Below are 20689 nucleotides of genomic sequence, written 5' to 3' on the forward strand. Positions count from 1 at the left end.
CAGGCATTGAGTGTCCAAGCAGCATGGCAATAATTTCACCAGCTTTCCCCCTTCTCATGCTTTCTCTTGATATGTTTCTAGTCACAGTCTAGTTTGGTTTGCTTGCCTTGCTTAACTCAGTGATGATTATGCTGAATTCAATGGAAGTAAAACCCTTTTCTATGTTTGTGCTGCAGCACACAGAAAAGTTAGAACAATTGATACAGTTCAGAGATGCTGAATTCTCTTCCAGTGGTGCCTTGCTTGAAAAGTCCTCCCCAAACCTGAATAATACCAGTAAGACTGCACACAACACACCTGTTCTGTGTTGCAAGCAAATCTACACTTTCTAAATATTTTTTTTTCCTCAAATTGAAAAATAAAACAGAAGTGATGAAAAGTTTTAAGCTAGGTCCTTGAAGTTACTTTCAGTAAAGGTGGCAATCAAAATGACAAGACTCTGTGATTTTTCTCTCCCTTTAACATAAAGACAATACAGTAAGTATAATTTTGAAACAGAAAACTAAAGCTTTCCAACTATCTTAGATGGTTTCAAACAAATTTTCAACATTCACCTGCACTATGATTACCAGTCAAAATTTCATCTAAATCACCATAAGCCTGAAGAACTGTGGTCAAAATGGCAATTTCCATGAAGAAACATGCCATATAAATTTCTTTTACCAGCTTTAGAAAACATACTGATGTGTTCTTCTGGAAGGAAATCTCTTGTCTATTCAGAAGGAAAATAATTTGTTTTGAAATTTAGAAACAACTTACAAATAGCCATATTTATCTTGTTTCCCCTTTTTTCTAAACAACCTTCCAGCTCTGATCTTCTCTATTAATTGCTGAAGTTGTGATTTGAGTATGTGATCCCCTGACGAACTGAGGCAAACTTCTGGAGCTCTAGTCAAAGGATATGAGTTAAGCCCCTACCTCTGGGAGAATCAACCTTTTTTTTTCTACCAGCTGCATGAAAACCTTGATTGTGCAAAGAACCTTTCAAAATTCACTTTAAGAACATATTTTCAATGTCATCTCTTCACATTTTGCAGATTTTATTGTGATACTACACAATCATTCAGTCTGGAGAACTAAAGTCTCATCCATTTGATCCAGGACAATCAATGCAAACAACATTCCAAAGAACATTTACAATCTAAAGGTGAGCTCTGAATTTTGGAGAAAAGGTTTGGTTTTGATTCTACCAGGTGGAGAAACCATTTAGCAGGAAGGAAACACACTGGATTGCATTTTCGAGGTTTCAGCTTTGTATGTTACTGCTTTAAGCTTTTTGCAGTCTTAGCATTTTACACCCACAAGCATTTTGCAGATCTTCCTTGTTTTTCCAGGGAAGGCAGATGGTGCTAATCCACATTAATTTACAAATCCACATTAATTTACAAAAAATTTCACCATTCTACTAAAGTATAAAGCAGCAGAGGCACTCCACCTCCCAATTTATTGCTCTCCCCTCTGAAGACAACAAGAAAAAACAGTAAAACTCAATAAACACTGTAAGCTTGAATTCCTGACTGCAATATGAATTTCTAATATTACAAGGGAAACATTTTGGTAGAAAAATGTGTATGAACCCAAAAAATCAAATTAGGACATAAAACAGCCTTATCAGTAAGACTAAATTGGATGTGCCCACATCTTGAGTGCTGAACACTGTTCCAGCCTCCACATCTCACAGTTACTTTGCAAGGACAGATTAAAAAGGGTGAGACTCTTACCTGCACAGGATTAGGCTGAGGGGGTAAAATGTCTTAGATTTACAAAATTATAAAGGTGGTGCATAAGGTGAATAGGGTCTTCCCTAAACCTCAGAACAGTATAACTGGCCTTGAAACTAGCGGGAGGCTGGTTTAAAACAGATAGAAGGTACTTCTTTTATCAGATATTTGTTTTTCATAGCAGGGAGTGAGCTTTTCAACCTACTGCCACAGAAAGTTGTGGAAGCTGACAGTATCTGTAGGTTCAGCAAGGGTTAGTCAACTCAGGGACAAGAATTTCATGAACAGCCTCAAGAAGGAAAAGGCAGGGATATCCCTTGTCACAACCCCTAATGCAGACTGAGTGGATTCTGAGAAAGGAAAAGGGAATGGACAGTAAAGAGTGGCCAGACTTGCATGCACTCCCAGCTGCCATCCCCTAAATCCATTGCTAGACAGAGAGCACTGGGCTGTGAGCCTTGGGTGAGGAAACACTATAAAGAATTCTGAAAAATACATGTATAAACCACAGTCCTGAGAGATAACAGAAATTAACAAGAGCCTGCTTCACCTCATTTGCATTCTTCTCCATGTAGTTGAACGTGTATTCTTCAGCATCCACCAAAAAAAAGTTGTGACCATGGAAACAAACTCTGGCTCCAACAAACAGATCCTGAGCCTTGTAGTATTCAGATGGCTCACTCTTAAAGAGTTCCTGCCCAGGCTTCTTAATGCGACTTCTTTCCAGGAACTTCCCACCAGCTATCCCTATGGGAACAGAATTACAAATAATTAATTATGGCTTTACTTGGAAAAAAACCCACACACACACAAAAAACCTCCAAGCCATCAGCAAAAAGACACCCCAAACCAGATTATTTGTATTTAAATATCACATTTTGTGCTCCAGTTTCCTGTCTCAGAACACTCTCTTCCCCTGCCTCTCACTGCTAAAAGGACTGTCTCTGCCAGAGTCCACAGCAACAATGTCATTGTGCACATTCTGTGACATGTCTCATTTGAATGCCTGCCAAACACCTTCCCTGCTTTGCTTTTCTTTAAAACAGGACAGAAATGTGGCTCTTCAAATCGTTCCCATAACCCTGTCGCCAGCCTTGGAACTGGCCCTTGAGAAACCTAAGATCCAAACACTAAGATGCAGGCAATTATCCTTAAACTCTTACAAGCAGAAAAAGGAAACTAAAAATCACAACTTAAGAGAGCCTTGTCCTAAGAAGATTGTGAATTCTGATGTACTTTAATTCTAACTTCCTTTAAAGGGCTTTGGAAATTTTTTAAAGATGTAGGAGTGACATGATACTGTCTTCCACACATTGTTCTGCCAATGCAATTTACCTGTGATCTGCTCTTTGCTTTGTGAGGTGGGGATGTCACATGGCTCCTTTTCACAGTATAATGATTTTATTTGTGTCACTAGAAACTGCACAAGGTACTCAAGGGTGGGTAAGATGCTGAAAGGAACATTTCACTTTCCTGTATTAACTTCTGGTGTACCACAGGAACTGCATTGCATGCACTAAGCTTTCTGGAAAACCTTATGTCACATGTTTAGTTTCACTGGGATATGTGCCCTACAACAACTCTGGGGTTTGCTTCCTGTTGATATTTCAGCTTCCAAGCCAAAAGCCAAAATCTTCCTTTAGTAACATTTAATGCTGCCTTAATACCAGGTACTGATGCAAGTCCAGTAAAAAAAGGCTGATGAACAGTGTAATCAAATGCCTTTTATAGTCAAAATTGCAAACGAGTGTGAAACCCAAACTACTTATTAAACCGAGTTTGGAGCAGATGTCTGTCTTAATTGCTTTATTAGCACCATAAAAGACAAAAAAAAAACCTCCACTAGGGTAATCATCAGATCTTGCTTGAATCAAAAAACAATTCAAATCATTAATGTGACTCTAATGTTAACATATTACTTTTCACCCAGCTATAAAAACAAATAAGAAATTTTTAGGTTATATAATCCTGGCAACTGTTTTTAATATTTAATAGGTCTCTGTAAGATTGGAAATTCACTCTTGCCTCTCTATTTCCCTGCAATTGTGCACTTATATTGGAAACCTACTTCTGTCCCATAATGGTTTTTTAAATGTTACAGGTTAATACATTACAAGTGGTATAAAGAAAAATGACTGAAAATAACTCATTAAGTTAGAGATTTTACACTGAAACCTGATAAGGAGTTTTGATAGAAATCTACAAAAGCCAGGCTCAAAGCACAAAATAAACACCACCACGAAAGACCCTCTTCCATTAAGATCAGATCAGAGTTTGCAGGTGTTTGTACAGCTGTTGGCTGGGTCTTACACTGAGTAAAAAAGGGGTTGTGATCTTCTTCATGGGGAAGCCAAAGTTCTCAGGCTTTGATCCCCATCTCAAGAAGTATTTCAAGATGTCCAGTCCTGTGAATTTCATAGAGTTTCAGTGTTACTAATATTAGAGTGAAGTACTTCTCTGAAATCTTCAGGTTGCTGAAGTGCGAAAACTGAGAGCACCTTACTACTTCCCCTTTAGGATTGGGATTTGAAGGATTGGGATTTGAAGCATGACTTGCCAATTTGTACCAGTTCATGTAAATAAAAAGCTAAAATTTCAGCCCTCTGAACCTGTGTACAAGAGGGATGCCCAGGTTGCTATTTTGGATATCTTACTCCTTTTCCTTAGCCACTACTACCTGACCTCTACAAAGCTTTCCCATTCTTAACACTGAAGAAACTCATTCACTGTTCCTTCAGACATGGCTAAAAGGAGGGAAGGATAGTGAGAGAAAAAAAGTAGAAAGAAAAGGAAGGTAGGAAGAAACAAACTTGAGCAGACCCAGGACTTTTTGCAACTGCTGCTCTACCTCCTCCACCACATTCCTTGCCTTTTCAATGCTGTTCTCACTAAACTCTCCAGTGGCCAGTTCTCAGCCATATCCTTTCATTTCACCTTTCTACCACCTCTAAAAGTCAGCTACTCCATCCATTTTAACAACCCAGGGAAGTTAAAAGTCCACTTACAGACATATGCCTTTCATATGTGCCTTGAAGCATTTGTTATTATTAGTGGGCAAATTTGCCCACTTATTGATTTACATTTTATTTAATCAGCAGTGTTCAATGGACTCCCAGATGAAATCCCAGCACATATTCTCATTCCAAAATAAAAGGAAGGCAGGCAGCAATCTCTGGCCTGGTACTCAAGCTGTTGATGGCTCGACCAGCTGACCACATCTGCTCTGCAGTGGGTGGTTTGACTCTTCTCTGGGTGCTGTAGGATAAATCTGGAGTCTCAGGTCACAGCTATATTACTGTGTGTTCATGGTTCTCTGGGGCCTTTTCTACTCAAAATGGTGCAAAGGAGAGCTAGAAGTGACTGAACAGGCAGTACACATGCTTGGGGTCCAAGATTCAAACTGTTCCCCGGACTTCTTCAATTTAACACTGCAGCTGTACCTTTAGCACCCTTTATGTCTCTGGACATAAAAAATGCCAATCAGACATGTCATTCAGTGGGCAAGAACTGAGCTGCTCTTGAGTCTCACAGTAGCATTACATATTAAATATATACATGTGTGTGTGTGTGTGTGTGTGTGTGTGTGTGTTTAGCTGCATCAAAAGAAGTTGCACAAGTTTCAGGCCACTGGATCCCAGAAGTGAGTAAAGTACTGATAAGAAGACACTGCTGCCATAAAAGTGCTAAATCTTGATGCTGTAGTGGAGCAGGATTAACTGGGAATGCTCAGAGTCCTAAGCAGGTACTATACACCTTATCAAAACACTTCTCAGAGTATTGCTCATATTTTAGCTGGGGTTGAGGTCCCTATTTATGCACTCATAATACGGCTGGATACAAGCAGAGATGCCATCAGAAGTTCTCTGGATTGAAAAGGCACTTCTGGATGTTAACTGCCCTGAAACTGTTGCTGAAGATGTTTAGTGGGCTTCACAGAAAGACACTAATCACTTCACCAGGGTTATGCTTAGCCAAAGCTCCCCCATCTCTCTGAACTACAAAATGACTTCCTGACATCCTTCCCACTGCTGTGTCCTTCCATCTGGCCACAAGACACTTCAGGAAAATAAAAAGATGCTTGAAAATCACAAAACCCTTCATATCCTCAGCTGGAGGCAGCCGAAAACAGACAACAGAGGCCAAAAGAATTAGAACATGACAACATTTGGTGACCATGCTCCAGCAATAGGATAAATGTGGTCAAGGAACTGAGAAGTAACAAAGCATTTATTTGTCCCTTCAATACTGTCAGTTTGGCTCTTGGAATACAGTTCAGTATTGTACACAAACACACATCCAGACTCTAGCACAGGGAAATCTTCCCTCTTTAAATGCTCAGCACTCCATGATTAATGGTAAAATATGTTACAAAGTGTCACAGCTGTTTGGCTTTCATGAGCTGCTTCTATACAATGGATGCTGTATAGGTTCCATAACACAATTTTGCAAAACAAAGGATTTAGTCTTTCATTCTTGAAGTCTTGTATTTCCTGTCCCTATTTATCATCAGTTACAATAATATTCCACAACAAAAACAAATGTTTAAAGGTCAGATTTTCAAATTAAAATGTAATAAAAGCTCTAAAGTGTTACACTTGCAGTTCCCAAAGGATATTGTGAAGCACTGTCATGCAATGAACAATGTAATCCTGAGTGAGGAAGATCATGAATTACTATGACATCCAGCTATGCAAGATAATGCAGCAGGCCTGCTGATGCAATTCCCACTGCATTTAAAAATCCATATCCCTGCTCCTGCTACTGCTGAGTCTGGCCACAATGTTTACTGCAAAGTCCAACCAATTCAGCAAGGGAACTGGGGCTGATTAGAGACGTTGCCACCTCTTACCTGAGTTTCTCTCTGCATATTCAAAAACGGAAATGGTGTCATCACTCAGGAAGAAGGAAATGATGAATTTACGATCCTTGTCCACGGGGATGTCCGTGATGAGTTTGGCCGCATAGCGCAGAATGTTGCTGTCCATGCCATACCTAAAACAGCAAAGGAACAGGTAAGAAATCAAAAACAGAGTGTGAGAAAAGTTTTCACCCCTAAGAGATGCCTTCTCCTGAGTTTTGTAATATACATTAATTGTGTTATTACTGCACCAAGAAGGAAAATGGCATAAGATTCACTACTTTGTCAAAAACCATTTTCAGCTTAAATTAAAAAAACTAGATAGAGTTGGTCAGACAGAAAGGAATAATTTTCAGGGGAAAATTACTTCTCTGCCACAGGTCTGGAATTAATTTTTATTCAAGTTGAGTTGCAAATCAAGCCCAAAGTTACTTTCCAGAAAATTTGTAAAGGAAGAACACATTTAGGTATGTATATTTTCAAAGAAAATTATGAATAGCAATTCATACAAGGATTACCTCCCACAAATTCAGGTCCACCAGATGACCTTACTAGCTAGATATTTATCAAGTGATTGTGTTTTAAATAATTTGCAGTGTTTGTATACACACTATCAATACATTCCCAAGCCTTTTCTAACTGCTTTCCTCTTTTACAAAAATTCTCCAGGTGAATCTTTAAGAGGAGACTTTGCTTTGTTGCTTTGGCTTCAACAACTGCTGCCTAATAAACCATTTCATAATGGAAAGTAAAGTGTTAAAGCTTTAGAAGTGCTACAGTAAACTGCATGAAATTCAGCAGATTAAAAAAAATAAGTAAGTATCAGAAAGTCAAACAAAAACAAATCTGTGTTGGTCTGCTGGATCATCCAAATTCCTGACTAATGCCTGAACTAAGATTTCTGTCAAACTCCCACTGAAGACAGAAGAGGGAAGGAGGTAGAGGATGGAAGAGTCATAATATTTTCCCTCTCCAAAGAGAAATTTTGCAGAGTTTGCAGAAAATTGGGAGTACCATGTCACTGACCCAGGCCTCATGCACCTGTCCCTTAAAGTCTGATGAGCTGTATATTTTGCTGAAAAAAATGACATCCCCACATAACATTTATGTCCTTCACAAAAATACATCATTTAAAAAACTGAAATAGTTTTTCACACAAAATACCTGTCTTTCACCAGGAATTGCCTGTAATCCTTATGGGCAGCCTTGATAACCACACCCTTACAGGAGCTCAAAGAATCTTCTTCAGAACCAAATCCATTATAAGGAGGAATAATTTTTTCTGGTTTTGGAGGTGGTGGAGTCTTATACTGAACTGGGGTGAAATCCACTGCAGCAAAGAGAACAAGACTTATTTGTTACTGCTGTGATGAAGGCATTTTACCAAGGATTTAAACTTCCAATATGAATAGTTATTAGCCTACATCTGTAACAGACCAAAGATCAAAGTCAAACCAGGATCCCTCCTACTGTTGCAGGGTAGAAGAAGACTACATAGAGCCAACAGCAAAATTATTTCTTCAAGGATTTCAGGATTTCATCTATAATCTTAAAATATTTGCAAAATATCATTAAGATACACAGGCAAAAGGAAAGACAAATACAGTTTAAAATGGGATAAAATAATAAATTAAAAATTCTAAATTAATTTTTCATCCTTTGAGACAACAAGATTCAGTAAATAACTGTCCTATGAGTTTCCTGCCCTGTGCTTTTGGCTAGAGGGAAAAAAATACATAAATAAGAAAAATTTTATTCATTACTTAAAGCATACATATATTCAAAGTCCTTGGTACACTAAAGCAAATAACTTCAGCCCTCAACTCACTATATCCAGAGTTTTGGGAAGCTTTGTTTTTCCTGATTTTCCCCAGACTCAAGTCTTGTCTTGCAGTGATCAGTGGTCCTGACTATCCCAGGTACACAGCAGGAGCTGTCCTGGCTCAGCAGAGGCACATCTGGCCAGGGACCTGCACTCGATTCCCACAGAGGTACCTCCCAAAAGTGCTGCTTCCCTGATTCTCATTACTCCTCTCTTGGTGAAAATCTTGTCCCATTTGGCCCCTTGTTGCACCCCTGCATGCAGGACAGCTTCCAGTGTGTTCACATGAGACTTTACAGAGGAGCTCAGTCTGCTGCTTAAATGAGGTTCATGGAAAATGGAACGGTGAGAGGAAAGTAAGGAACTTTCATATGGGAGAAAGCAAATGGGCAGACCTAAGGCAAAAGAAGAAAAGATCCACAGGAGCACAGGATAACTCAGGTTGGACAGGACCTTTGGAGGTCCACTCAGCACAGGGTCTGCCTCAGATCAGAGGAATACGAGAGATATGAGAACAGTGTATAAAAGAGGATCCCATGAAATAAAGGTTTTTTTCCTTTAAAACTTAACTTTTCTACCCAGAACTGAAGAGAGATGGATAACTTAAACTTGTAACATGGGTTTCAGTGCAAATAGAGGAGGGTGACAAAACTGCTGTCACTTTGAACACTGAACTGGTTTGTGATTAAAATGTTTTAAACATGGCCATATCAGAAGATCAAAGCACAACACTCCTAAAATCTGGCTTGCCTAACAGTGGTGTGAGTTGAAAAATAAAGCAAGCATTCAGATGTCAGAGTTTTTCTTTAGCCTGAAAATAATGAGTTCTCCTTTAACCTTTACCTCTCAGAAGAATATGGTCTGACTCAAAAAGCTGATACTTTCACCTGAATCAGTCAAAAAGGGTTTTGCACAGCCCCGCCAACATTCTTCTCCATAAAAACTACATGTGCCCTTCCTGGGACTCAGAAGCAAAAAGGCCAAGCCCAAAGAAAGACCATTCAGAGATCTTCAAAGTAATTTTTGCCATGAAAGAGTATGTGTGTGTAAACATGCACCAAAATCACAGACTCATAGGACCATAGAATGGTTTGGGTTGGAAGGGACCTTAAAGAGCACCTCGTTCCAACCCCCCTGAGCAGGGACACCTTCCACTAGACCAGGTTGCTCAGAGCTCCAACCAGCCTGGCCTTGAACAACTCCAAAAATCACAGAATCAATTAGATCATCTGAAATCATCAAGTCCAACCTATGATCAAACACCACCTTGTCAATCAGACCATGGCACTGAATGCCATGTTCTGTCTTTCCTTAAAATCCTGGTGGTGACTCCACGGCCTCCCTGGGCAGCCTATTCCCATGTGTAATCACCCTTTCTGCGAAGAATGTCTTCCTAATGTCCAACCTAAACCTCCCCTGGAGCAGCTTTAGACTGTGTTCTCTCAACCTGTTACTGGTTGGCTGGGAGGAGAGCCTGAGTCCCACCTGGCTCCAGCCTCTTTTCAGGGAGTTGTAGGGAGTGATAAGGTCACCCCAGAGCCTCCTTTTCTCCAGGATGAACACCCCCAGCTCCCTCAGCCACTCCTCACAGGACTTGTGCTCCAGACCCTTACCCAGCTCTGTTGCCCTTCTCTGGACCTGTTCTGATGGGGCATCTGAGATTTCTCAGGACAATCTGTTCCAGTGCCTCACCACCCTCACTGCACAGAACTTCCTCTTAATATCCAATCTCAGCACACGTTCTTTCAGTGTGAAGTCATTACCCCTTGTCTTGTCACTCCAGGCCCTTGTAAAGTCTCCATTTTTCTTGTCTGTTCTTTTCAGGTACTGGAAGGCCACCTTTAAGTCACGCCAAAGCCTTCTGAACTGCCCAATTCTCCAAGCCATTGCCCATAGGAGAGGTGCTCCTTCCCTCTGATCAGCTTGGTACTTTCTCTAGACTCTCTCCTACAGCTCCATGTCCTGGGATCCCAGGGCTGGATGCAGCACTGCAGGTGGGGTCTCAGAAGAGTGGAGCAGAGAGGCAGAATCCTCCCCTCCCCTGGTGTCCACAGTGCTTTGGATACAGCCCAGCGCACCCTTGACCTCTGGGCTGAGAGGGCACAAGGCCAGGGCATGTCCAGCCCCTCATCCACCAGCACCCCCAAGTCCTTCTCCGCCTAAATACTTGGGATCTGCCCACCCCTCAGCCTGGATTGACACTGGGGATGGCCCCAGCCCAGGTGCAGGGCCTTGAACTTGTTCTTATTAAACCTCAGGAGATTCCCATTAAGCTGTATGAGATCCCCTATTTTCTAAGCACTGTTTGTGACCAAAACACCACATTCTCACAGCTCCACAGCGTGCTTGATACAGGCAATTCCTGATAGCATAAACAGGGAGCCTGTAAATCGGCATAGACGGAGCAGGAGGGTAAACCCCGATGCCTACAGGTGCTGAGCACCGCAGGTAGCACACAGGATCCTCCGGCGAGATTCCTACAGGATTCTCCGCTGGATTCCTACTGAATTCCCGCTGGCTTTCCTGCTGGATTCTCGATTCCCGCGCCGGGAGCGGCACCAGGACCGGCGGCTCCGCGCTCCCACAGCGCCACCCGGTGGCGGCGCGCCGGAGGCGGCGGGGGCTGACGCTGCTCATCAGCCCGAGCGCTCGCTTTTAATTAGACAATTAGCGGATTTTGGCAGCCACAAGCCTCGCCTCTTTGCTCAGGTGTCACAGGTCCTGCCAGAAGCAGGTACCGGCTACTCCTCCTCGGGGTACCAGGGCACCTGCGTGGGACCCTGGCTGCAGAGGACAAGAAGCTCCTGTGTTTACACGCTGGTCACAGTCTGCACATTCACACCCATGCATAAGGCATTCATTAAGAGATGCTAAAGCATTTCCCCTTTCGTAAACTTCAGCACATGTGGATGAAAATTAGATTTATAAACTAGAAGGAAATTTTAAATTAAGAGGAATAATGTTTTATCCCTGGAGGATGTGTTGAATCCCACACAAGTGAAGCTCGGAGTAAGTGAAATCCAAAGGGAAGTTCAGCCCTTTGGTTCCCATCTCATCCCTGAAGTAAAATGAACTTGTGTCATTCACTGAATCATAGAATTACTAGTTTTAGAAAAGACCTCTGAGATCACCCAGCACTGTCAGGTCTACCACTAAACCATGTCCCTAAGTGCCACATCTTCACATTTTTTGAACAGTTCCAGAGATGGAGACTCCACTCCACTACTTTCCTGGACAGTCTCCTCTAGCCTGACAACCCTTTCAGTCAAGAAATGGTTCTTAATATCCAATACAAACCTCCTCTGAGGCTGTTTCATATTGTCCTGTCACTTGTTACCTAAGAGACCGACCCTCACCTGTCTACATTCACTAAAGAGAAAAATACAAACATCCAGCCTTGTGTCACCTATATTTTCCAGGATTTTAAAGGATTATGTATTCATATTCTTTCCTGTGAAAGAGGAAATTCAGAAAGAAATTGCCATGGAGAAATACAGGTTATAAAACTAGTCAAAAACTCATTTCTGGAACTTGTGAAGAGCCAGCTACCTGAGCTCAAAACTCATTTCATCTTTGCTCTTCCACACAGCATTAGGGCAGAATCAGACAGACAGCTGGCACTTACATACAAAATGCACTCTTCTCAGGGTGATCACTGGTGTTTAAGAAAATTACCTCTGTCCAGTCTGGAAAAGGAATCAATTCTCACTTCTTCCAGGCTGTAACATTTTCAGTGTAAATTTACAGCGGATAAAGAGTAAAGTGAAAGTCTGGGATTACTAATTTTATTTCCAGAAAGAACAGGTATATTGGCCATGTATATTTTCATCCCTTGTTACTGCAGTAACCTGGGGGGTTATTTCACCTCGTTTATCAAATTTGGACCACATACTTGTAGATTTCCCATAACTTCAAAACCTGAGTGAGACTGGAAAAAGCACTGGAAACAGCAAGAAACAAAACAGCTCCAATCACATCTTTAGCATATAAACAATTTGAAGACAGCAAAGCCTTCTTAGGAAGAAAAACTAAATTCCTCACAAAAAAATTTATTGCCAGAGAGGCAGCATTAAACTAGCTTGAATAAGCTTGTCAGCTTTCAATTTCAATATATATTCTGAGATTTTGGTATAGAGTGTGAGATTACCTTCTGCCCTCATTGAAGAACTGCAGGAAAACCCTCATGTGTTAGATAAGACCATATTTCAAGGAAGAGCCAAGTGCTACATACTTTGGATTAGAATGATAACTATACTGAATATCAGAGTATAGAAAAAGGAAAGAAATTCTACCTCCAGAGGAAGAGGACAGGCACCTCTGACCAATAAAGCCAGAAACAGGAAAGAGAAATTCCACTAGACTTGGACAATATAAAAAGGTGGTGATAACCTGGGGAGATGGCAGTTAGCATAGTGTTCTCTATACATCAGAGGAGATGCATGACAAACAGCTGAGACCTTCTAGTGATAGTCTGCTTCACAACTGAGGTAAGAAGTAAAATAAGAAGGCAAAAAAAACCAAACCCACATCCACAATTTTTACATGCAGGAATAAAGAAAACCTAATTCTCACTGAAGTGTCCATGCAGCTGAAACATGACAGTGTTCATCCTGATTCAAAGAAAACCTCCCTTTACAGTCTTACTTCTTAATGATTATTACAGTTACCTGGACAAAAAAAAAAAAGGAATCTATACATGCACAAGTATATTTAGAAGCTGCTGCTCAGTCTCCACCACGTATAGTGGAGAGGTTAAACACCAGAGACACTGACCTCTGATGAGCCTAGTGAAAATTGGCAGCAGGCTGTAGTGCCCCGCTGAGGGGAAAGCAAGGAGTCAGCTGTTATCCCGTTCTCCAGGAGCAGCTGCCTGGCCAGCAGCACAGAGCCCAGCCCCGGCAGCGGGTCACGGCCGGAGCCTGAGAAATGAGGGGGTGGGAGGGGTGGAGAGCCGGCACAGGAGAGGGATTGCTGGGTGCTCTGAAAAGCCTCAGCAGCCAGGCTTGGGAGGTGCTGGGACAAGGAAGAAAAAGCTGTAGGAAACCAGATTTTCCTGGTTTTGTTCCATCTTGAGTAATCTGTTATTTAAGAAAGAATACTTTTTACTCTGTGCTAAGATATTGTATTAAGTGAGAAGGACAAGTACCAGCTTCCCCTCCCTGCACATCAGCCTGTTTCTCATTTCAGCAGGGTGACCACAACACCTACATGGCTAAAGTCTCTTCCTCCTCCTCTGAGACTGCACTAGCAATTCTGGACAGATAACTTCACACATTAATGCATTTTCTCTTGCATTCACAGTACTTTTAGGTGACAGTAATGCCATCACCTTCCTACTGAAGAGCATTAGCTACATTCATCAATGTAGCATCATCTGCTTATCACAAACATATTAAAATAGGGAAACCCCACATTAGAAATATATCACGTTCTTCAAGAGAAATCTAAAATACTCTTCATTCCCCTAAAAGGCAAATTCTGTAGGCAAGCAACTTGTGCTGAAACTGCAGACTCAAAAATAAATGTCAGCCTCTTTAATGGCTTAGGCAGACGAGTATAAATTGAAGGGGAGTAATATAAAAACACAATAACAAAACAGCTGGATTGGTGCCATGAGTGCTGAGTACTGTGCCTTGATGTAAGAACTAATTTATCCACTTGCTTACTCTTGCTCAAGTAAATGGTCTCCCTGGACTGGAACTGCAATTAAGTCCGTTCCAGTTTTAATTGGATGGGAGTGGAATTCTGAGTGCTTTGTGGGACTGAGCCCACTGAGAGTACCTTGTACATCCACAGACACACACAAAACGTGTAAATCACTAAAGGGTGAACACTCACTAGTTCTCTCTAAAAACCTGCTTTTAAGCCAAAACCTACCCTGATTCTACTTCTGGTCCCTTCCAGTTAAAAAGTCATACCTACATTTTTTCAATCCTTGTGGGGAAAGCAGGAAACAATTTTACAGCCAAGTGTGTGAATCCCTTAGCTCTAAGAAAGTATTGTCTCTGAACAAGACAGGTTGCATCAAGATGGATGGTTTCTCATGTCAGCCAGAGTCTCTGCCATCATATATCCTTAAAGGTATGTGTAAAACGCTTCCCAGTTTCCCAAAGGTCTCAGCTAGAGCAATCTTTGTGTGTTTGGTGTCAACGAGGCAGAGAAACTGGAGAGAGCACTGAGAAAAATTATTACAGATAGAAAAGAATGGACTTTTGAAAAAGACTGAAATGTTTTCTTTTAGCAGCAAATGGCCTGGGATGGGGGCAGGGGAGTAAGGTTTTGTATTGGAATAATGTTCAGATATGTACAAGGTTATCAAAAGAAAGTACTGAGCAGTTGTTCCCAAAGTCCAACAGAGATAAGAGAAAAAATTTACTCTCTCAGTTTACACAAACCAGCTTCAGAGTAGCTTTTAAGCAGCATTTTTAACTATGAGGTTAGGACAAGATACCTCAGGAGGCAAATCTCCTTTACTGCAGAACAGGAACAGACTAGACCACCTACAGTTTTCTAGAATTCTGCACATCAGCAACTTCTGAATTCCCTTAACTTGCAAACCACCTAACTTTTAACATCGAGAGACATAAGCAGTAATTACTGAGCCAGCATTAGAGGAGGGGAAGGCCCTTTGCATTTGTGTGTCACTTGGTTGTTTGACCCAGGATGGTCAACTGCATTTCATTTATTGCCTGCCCTGAGTAAGAAATCCCCATTCTCTGTTTGGAATAATTTGCTCAGACAGAGGATATTGCTGCCAAAAAGCAGCATTGGTCTTGGCTGAAGAAATTCCCAGAGCAGAACCCCCCTATTTTGCATCTCTAGAGTTAAATTTGCTATTATTACAGGTTTAATAATAATTACATGGTTATTGAATATGGCATCCTTACACACTGGCAAGATCAGGTTTACTTTGGTGCAGACATGCCAACGTATTATTGAAAAAGTCCTAATGAGAAATATTTTGCCAAATAATAAATCTAGTGTTTGAATGGCAATGCTACACCATTTAATTCCCCCAGTGTAGCAGACAAGCTCTGATACACACACCTATCTGACCACAAAGTAACAGAAATAGTCTGCTCAGGTGCTTTATTTCACAGTGGCAGGGAAAGGCCATAGTAGGATTCTTCCAACCATCTCTGAATAGTCAGATGTTCAGCTATATTTATTGAATGAATAAACTAGCAGAAAATAACTAAGTCATTTTTGCAGGAAGATATCCATGATGGAACCATTAGCAAGTCTGACTGGAGACATTCAAAGATGGATAAATGAAAGCCCGTATTGTTATTCATTTCCAAAATGCTTTTCCATAATGGACATAGTTGCTAAATGTTTCTAGAATTTAGTACTGAAATTTCACAAGATACACACTCTAATGGTCCAGAATACACAAAACTGCATTGTAAAAACCAATGATGTGATAGACTAAAACTGTCATGTCAGAAAATCTTATTATGTGAGGATTCTGACATCCATATAAAATGAAATATAAGGGGGAATAATTGAGTTCATTCTACTTACCCCCTTACTACATGCTCTTTATTATTCTGACTGCAAACACAGCTATTGGAAGGGGAGGGGAAAGGAGAGAAGAAGAAATGCCAGTCTATCCATATGACTATTTCATCACTGTAGTTTTCAAATAGAGGCATTAGAAGAAGAATACATACATTAGATGCTAGTTTTCAAGGGAGCAATGCATAAGAAAGCCCTTCTGGATTACCTGCAAAATTACTGCTTTGCTGCTAACAGCCTACAACAGATTGTTATTGCTAAAGGTTTTAATGAACATGTTTTGTCAGTAATAAAATTTGAAGACAGCTCTGCTAAATTTGGAAGTATAAAAATGCTCATAAGGAAAGGATAATGATCACTACTTACCAATTCCATACTTTTTCCTGTAATGTTCTTTAGTGAATTCATCACAATCACAGAGTAATATTTGCCTTCCCCAAACATTAATTATGGCCCCTATTTTCAAGTCACTGTCTTTGTAAAATTCCCGATGCACTGCTCCTGTCTAATAAAAGAAAGAACATTTATACAGCAGTTCCGTAAATCTCAGAATCACACAACCTTTGTTAAAACCCAGGTCATTATTGTGATTAAACAACCTTTGATGTCCATTTATAAGTGTATTTCACCCCATCTTAAGCTCCTTCACTTTTACAAATGTGGGATTTACATACAGTAAATCTCAGTAGCTCTCATTTGAGCTTCTCTCCAGTGGCAACACAATTTCATAAATAACTCTCTTTGTTGCAGAGGATAATAACCACAGAAATTACAAAAATTACAATAAAGATATTCAACAGCTGGAGGCACTCAATAATTTCTGACCTGCAGAACGTCCCGAATGTAATAACCTTTGTTTCTTTCTGACTTTCCCAACACATTGAGCAGAGTGTAATTGGTGATGGTGCCTGGATGATACAGAGCAGCAGGAGCATTCTGCAAGGAAAGAGACCAACTCTTCAGAAATATGGGTGACAGTGAAGAAAGAGAACTCTGCTACCTTAGAACCAGCAGGTTTGTTACACACTGGCTGTTATTGTAGTATTTTCTGGGAGATTTTTTAGTAAATTCTAAGATTCTACTACCAAACCTAAAAGCCAAAAGTGTATATTCCAAAAGCCAGAATGTATATATGCCAGAAACAGCATTCAGAAGAATCTTACTCCCTCTCCAAGGGTAATGTCTCCTTTCTCTTGGAAGCCAACAGAAAGCAAAGCTCAGCATACCCAAAGTACCACATCATTGTCAACATCTGCTCTAAAGGATATTATTTTGATTGGTAATAATTATAAAAACATGCAAAGAACCATCCAGGATTGGTCCTATCCACTACACAAACAGCGGAGATTCAAGTCAGCTTGATTTTGTTGGCAAAGATGTGTTTTTGTTTCTGTTGTTAGTTTTAAAATTACAGAAGTAATTTATCCCAGTAATACCAAACTTAATATATATTTATGTCTCATTTTTTAAAATTATAAATAAAATGCTGATGCAGGGTAATCAAAATGAGTTCTTTTGTCTTACCACTTCTCCTGACCCCTCAACTTTTGATTCCTCTGCTGCCATTCTCAAAATTTCCAGAGGAAAAAGCCAGTCCTTAAAATTGCAACATGCACCTTAGTGGTCAAAGGGGTCTGATATCATAGAGACACTGCTAAATCAGCATCTCAGAACACAGGACTTACAAGGTGAGAAAAGTGTAACATTTTGCTGGTAGGTTTTTATTACAAAAACTCATGTACATCTATGATATCACAAATAGATTATCAGTGTTAGAAGGAAAGGAGGAAAAGATTCTCAGTATTTTATTCCATCTGTTGGCTGATGTTATTCTATCACCAGGATCTGTCAGGAGTGATACAGAAGTGTATCCAGATCAGTAATTTTATAATCATAGCAGGTTACAGAGGATACAAACTCTTTGAATATTTCCCTGAGTGGAGCCTTTCTCATGATTAATGCCCAAGAAGGCTTATTGATGGATTCCTATTGATTTTAATTGGCTTTGCTTAATTTCCCAAACCCAGAAACTCAATTTTAAGAAATCACAACAGATTTGCTATGAAGAGGTAATGTTATAGAATACTAAAACTGACTTTTCCAAAGGCTGAAAATGGAAGTCATAGATCAAATCTGAATTCACCTCAGTCTTACATAAGCTTATCAATATTAATTTTCTTGTCTTCCATTATTGCAGAGTTTTATTAATACAGTTACCTTAATACATTAATATAGGAGAAAGAAAATCATAAGACATGTTGGTGACTAAATGCTCCTTTTAGTCTAAGCACGAAAAGCCTAAAGATATTTTTCCATCACTTATTAATTTACTACACGAGTATGTTTGCAAAACCTAAATCATGCAATTATGATTAATACTCTGAAAACACTTTCTAAATATCATTACCACCTTAATACAGAATGTTCAAAACAAAGCAATCAATATTTCTTAATTAGTGGAAGAATTTGAAATTTTCACTGCTCACCTTTGGAAGCTTATCTCTTTTGAGGAAAAACGGAACTACATCCCGGCCTGAGTTTGGTGGTAAAATTTCTCTTATATCAATGGTGTCATCAGACAAATAATAACGAAGAACAAGTTCCCGTGGGTCAGAAATCTGCAATTCTGGGTCATTCCACACACAAGAAAACCCCAAAACTTGTCCATCAAACTCCAGAAATTGTTTCAAAGTGTCAAAGCGCTCATAAGGGTGAAAAGGATTTGTGCTCTCCAGATATCTCTGGTAAAGGAGAAATTAAAAGAATTTTAATTAATATATTTTTAATTATTTACTCCTAAAAACAGGATCACAACTGCAGGATGCTGTCTAACCTTAAAACATAGGTTTAGGATTTTCAAATGACACCACACCATTACAGTATATGAAATATGATCTATGTCATTATCAGAGAAGTATTTACAAGGTTGCTGTGCCCTCAGAAAAAAACATGAAAACAATTTTGGATTGGTTTTAATCCTTGTTTTTCTTGCAACGAGGTCCTCTAGATCACAGAATTGTTAAATTATTTACAGTACAGCTCATATTTTCAAGAAACTGCCTGTGGTAATCAGATGACTAGAACACCAAATAGCATCACTCTTCCTGATTTACTTCCTTAAAAATGATTTCTTACAGATAATGTGGTGTAAAGAATCAATTCATTCTTTTCCCTTTGGTATTTTCTGTCATTCAACTTTAAAATATAGATTTTTAACTTTTGATTCATGCTACACAGTTGGCAGGTACTGGATATGTTTGTTCTCCTCAAAACACACCCATGGGTCTGATAAGAAACAGCAAATGTTCAGCTAAAGATGCTTTCCAGCTCATGTGACAAGGTGCTTCCTGCAGTCATGGTTGCTGCAAAACCGGTAGCACAGGGTTAAACTGGGTGCCAGGATGCTGATCCAGTCCAAGGACTGCATTTCTGTACTGTTAGTTCACATCTATAGATGTGACCTGAACAGAGTGTTTTTCACAAGTCCAAATCCACATGACCAAAGTGCATTAAAAAGGATGAGATAATCCTTCTCATCTACAAAATTGCTTCCAAAGAAGACACTGATGAGACAATGGGAGCTGAACTGTCTGAACAGAAAACAATGTTGACTGTGGACAGTTTATATTGTTGTCTATATTTCTCTTTATCCACTAACACACCTTCTGGCCTTAAAAATCTGGGAGGGAAAAGGCCCATTCTTTCAGAGCATCAAAACTTAAAATAAGGAGAGCAGAACCAAGTTATTTACCTTCCCAGTGCTCTCTTTTCTCCTTCCTGACCCTTGAAGATGCAATTGGCAACAAAACACAGCCACAGAACCAGGTAACACCATTGTCATCCATGGAATACCATCTCCAACAATACAGGAGGAATTTCTTCATGGAAAGGGTTCTTAAGCTTTGGAAGAGAATGCCCAGGGAAGTGGTGGGGGCCCCATCCCTGGAGGTGTTCAAGGAACACATGGATGTGACACTCAGTGCTCTGGTCTGACTGACAAGGTGGGGATTGGTCACAGGTTGGACTTGATGATCTCAGAGGTCTTTTCTAAACTAAATGGTTCTGTAATTCTGTGAAATATGAGTCTAAATGGTTTACTGCACTTTCCACTGGCGTCATTTTCTATCCCATTCCATTCCTTACCTTCCTTCACACCTTCATTTTATGGCCATGTACTAGGAGTCCAGTGAAAACCAATTTAATTTTGCTCAAAGTAGCCCAGAGCAATCAAAAAAAAATTACCTTCCACAAATTAGGTGGTAATTTTTTCACAGAAAAGTGAAAGCATAAGGCAGCCAGAATCTGCTAAATAACTTTTTTGGAATTTCTCAACAACTGAGAACCTGAAGGCATAGATTTTTGTAATTTTTTGTCTTCTGAAGCTCTTATTTCTCGAACCTTTTTTCCCCTCTCCACTCTCTTTAGGGACTGATATGCCAAATTCTTGAATGCTTTGCTTGTTGTTAAAAAAAAATTAAAACCTAAGTGGGTTGTGCAGTATCTTACAAAATGTTGACACAGTCTGAAAGTATCAAGACAACTCAGCATGTGTTTATATACACAGCTGTTACCTACAGGGGCTGAGTAAGGGAAAAGAAACCCATGGCCAGGCTGAGTCACCACAACACAGAACCAGATGTGCTACAAATGCTGCTTTTCACTGGGGGACTGCACAAGCCTGGCAGCATGAGTGAAGAGAAACCAACTTGTTGGCCTGAGAGTGCCTCAGAGACATGGAAATTGTCCTACACATCTCAGCCACAGTCACCT

The 20689-nt window shown here is 40.1% G+C and overlaps 1 protein-coding gene across 1 annotated transcript in view; it reads right to left on the reverse strand.

The window, feature by feature from the left end:
- Positions 1–20689, reverse strand: part of EFHC2 (EF-hand domain containing 2) — a 56070-nt gene that overhangs the window by 15410 nt on the left and 19971 nt on the right. Inside the window, exons 5-10 of the mRNA XM_059840009.1 lie at positions 18406–18660; positions 16745–16855; positions 16286–16424; positions 7744–7909; positions 6571–6713; positions 2272–2468 (exon numbers count right to left, since the gene is read on the reverse strand). Coding sequence (XP_059695992.1) covers positions 2272–2468; positions 6571–6713; positions 7744–7909; positions 16286–16424; positions 16745–16855; positions 18406–18660 — 1011 coding nt within the window. The remainder of the gene's footprint in view (positions 1–2271; positions 2469–6570; positions 6714–7743; positions 7910–16285; positions 16425–16744; positions 16856–18405; positions 18661–20689) is intronic.

Source organism: Haemorhous mexicanus, chromosome 2 (genome assembly GCF_027477595.1).
Source record: "Haemorhous mexicanus isolate bHaeMex1 chromosome 2, bHaeMex1.pri, whole genome shotgun sequence".
NCBI classification, from domain to species: Eukaryota; Metazoa; Chordata; class Aves; order Passeriformes; family Fringillidae; genus Haemorhous; species Haemorhous mexicanus.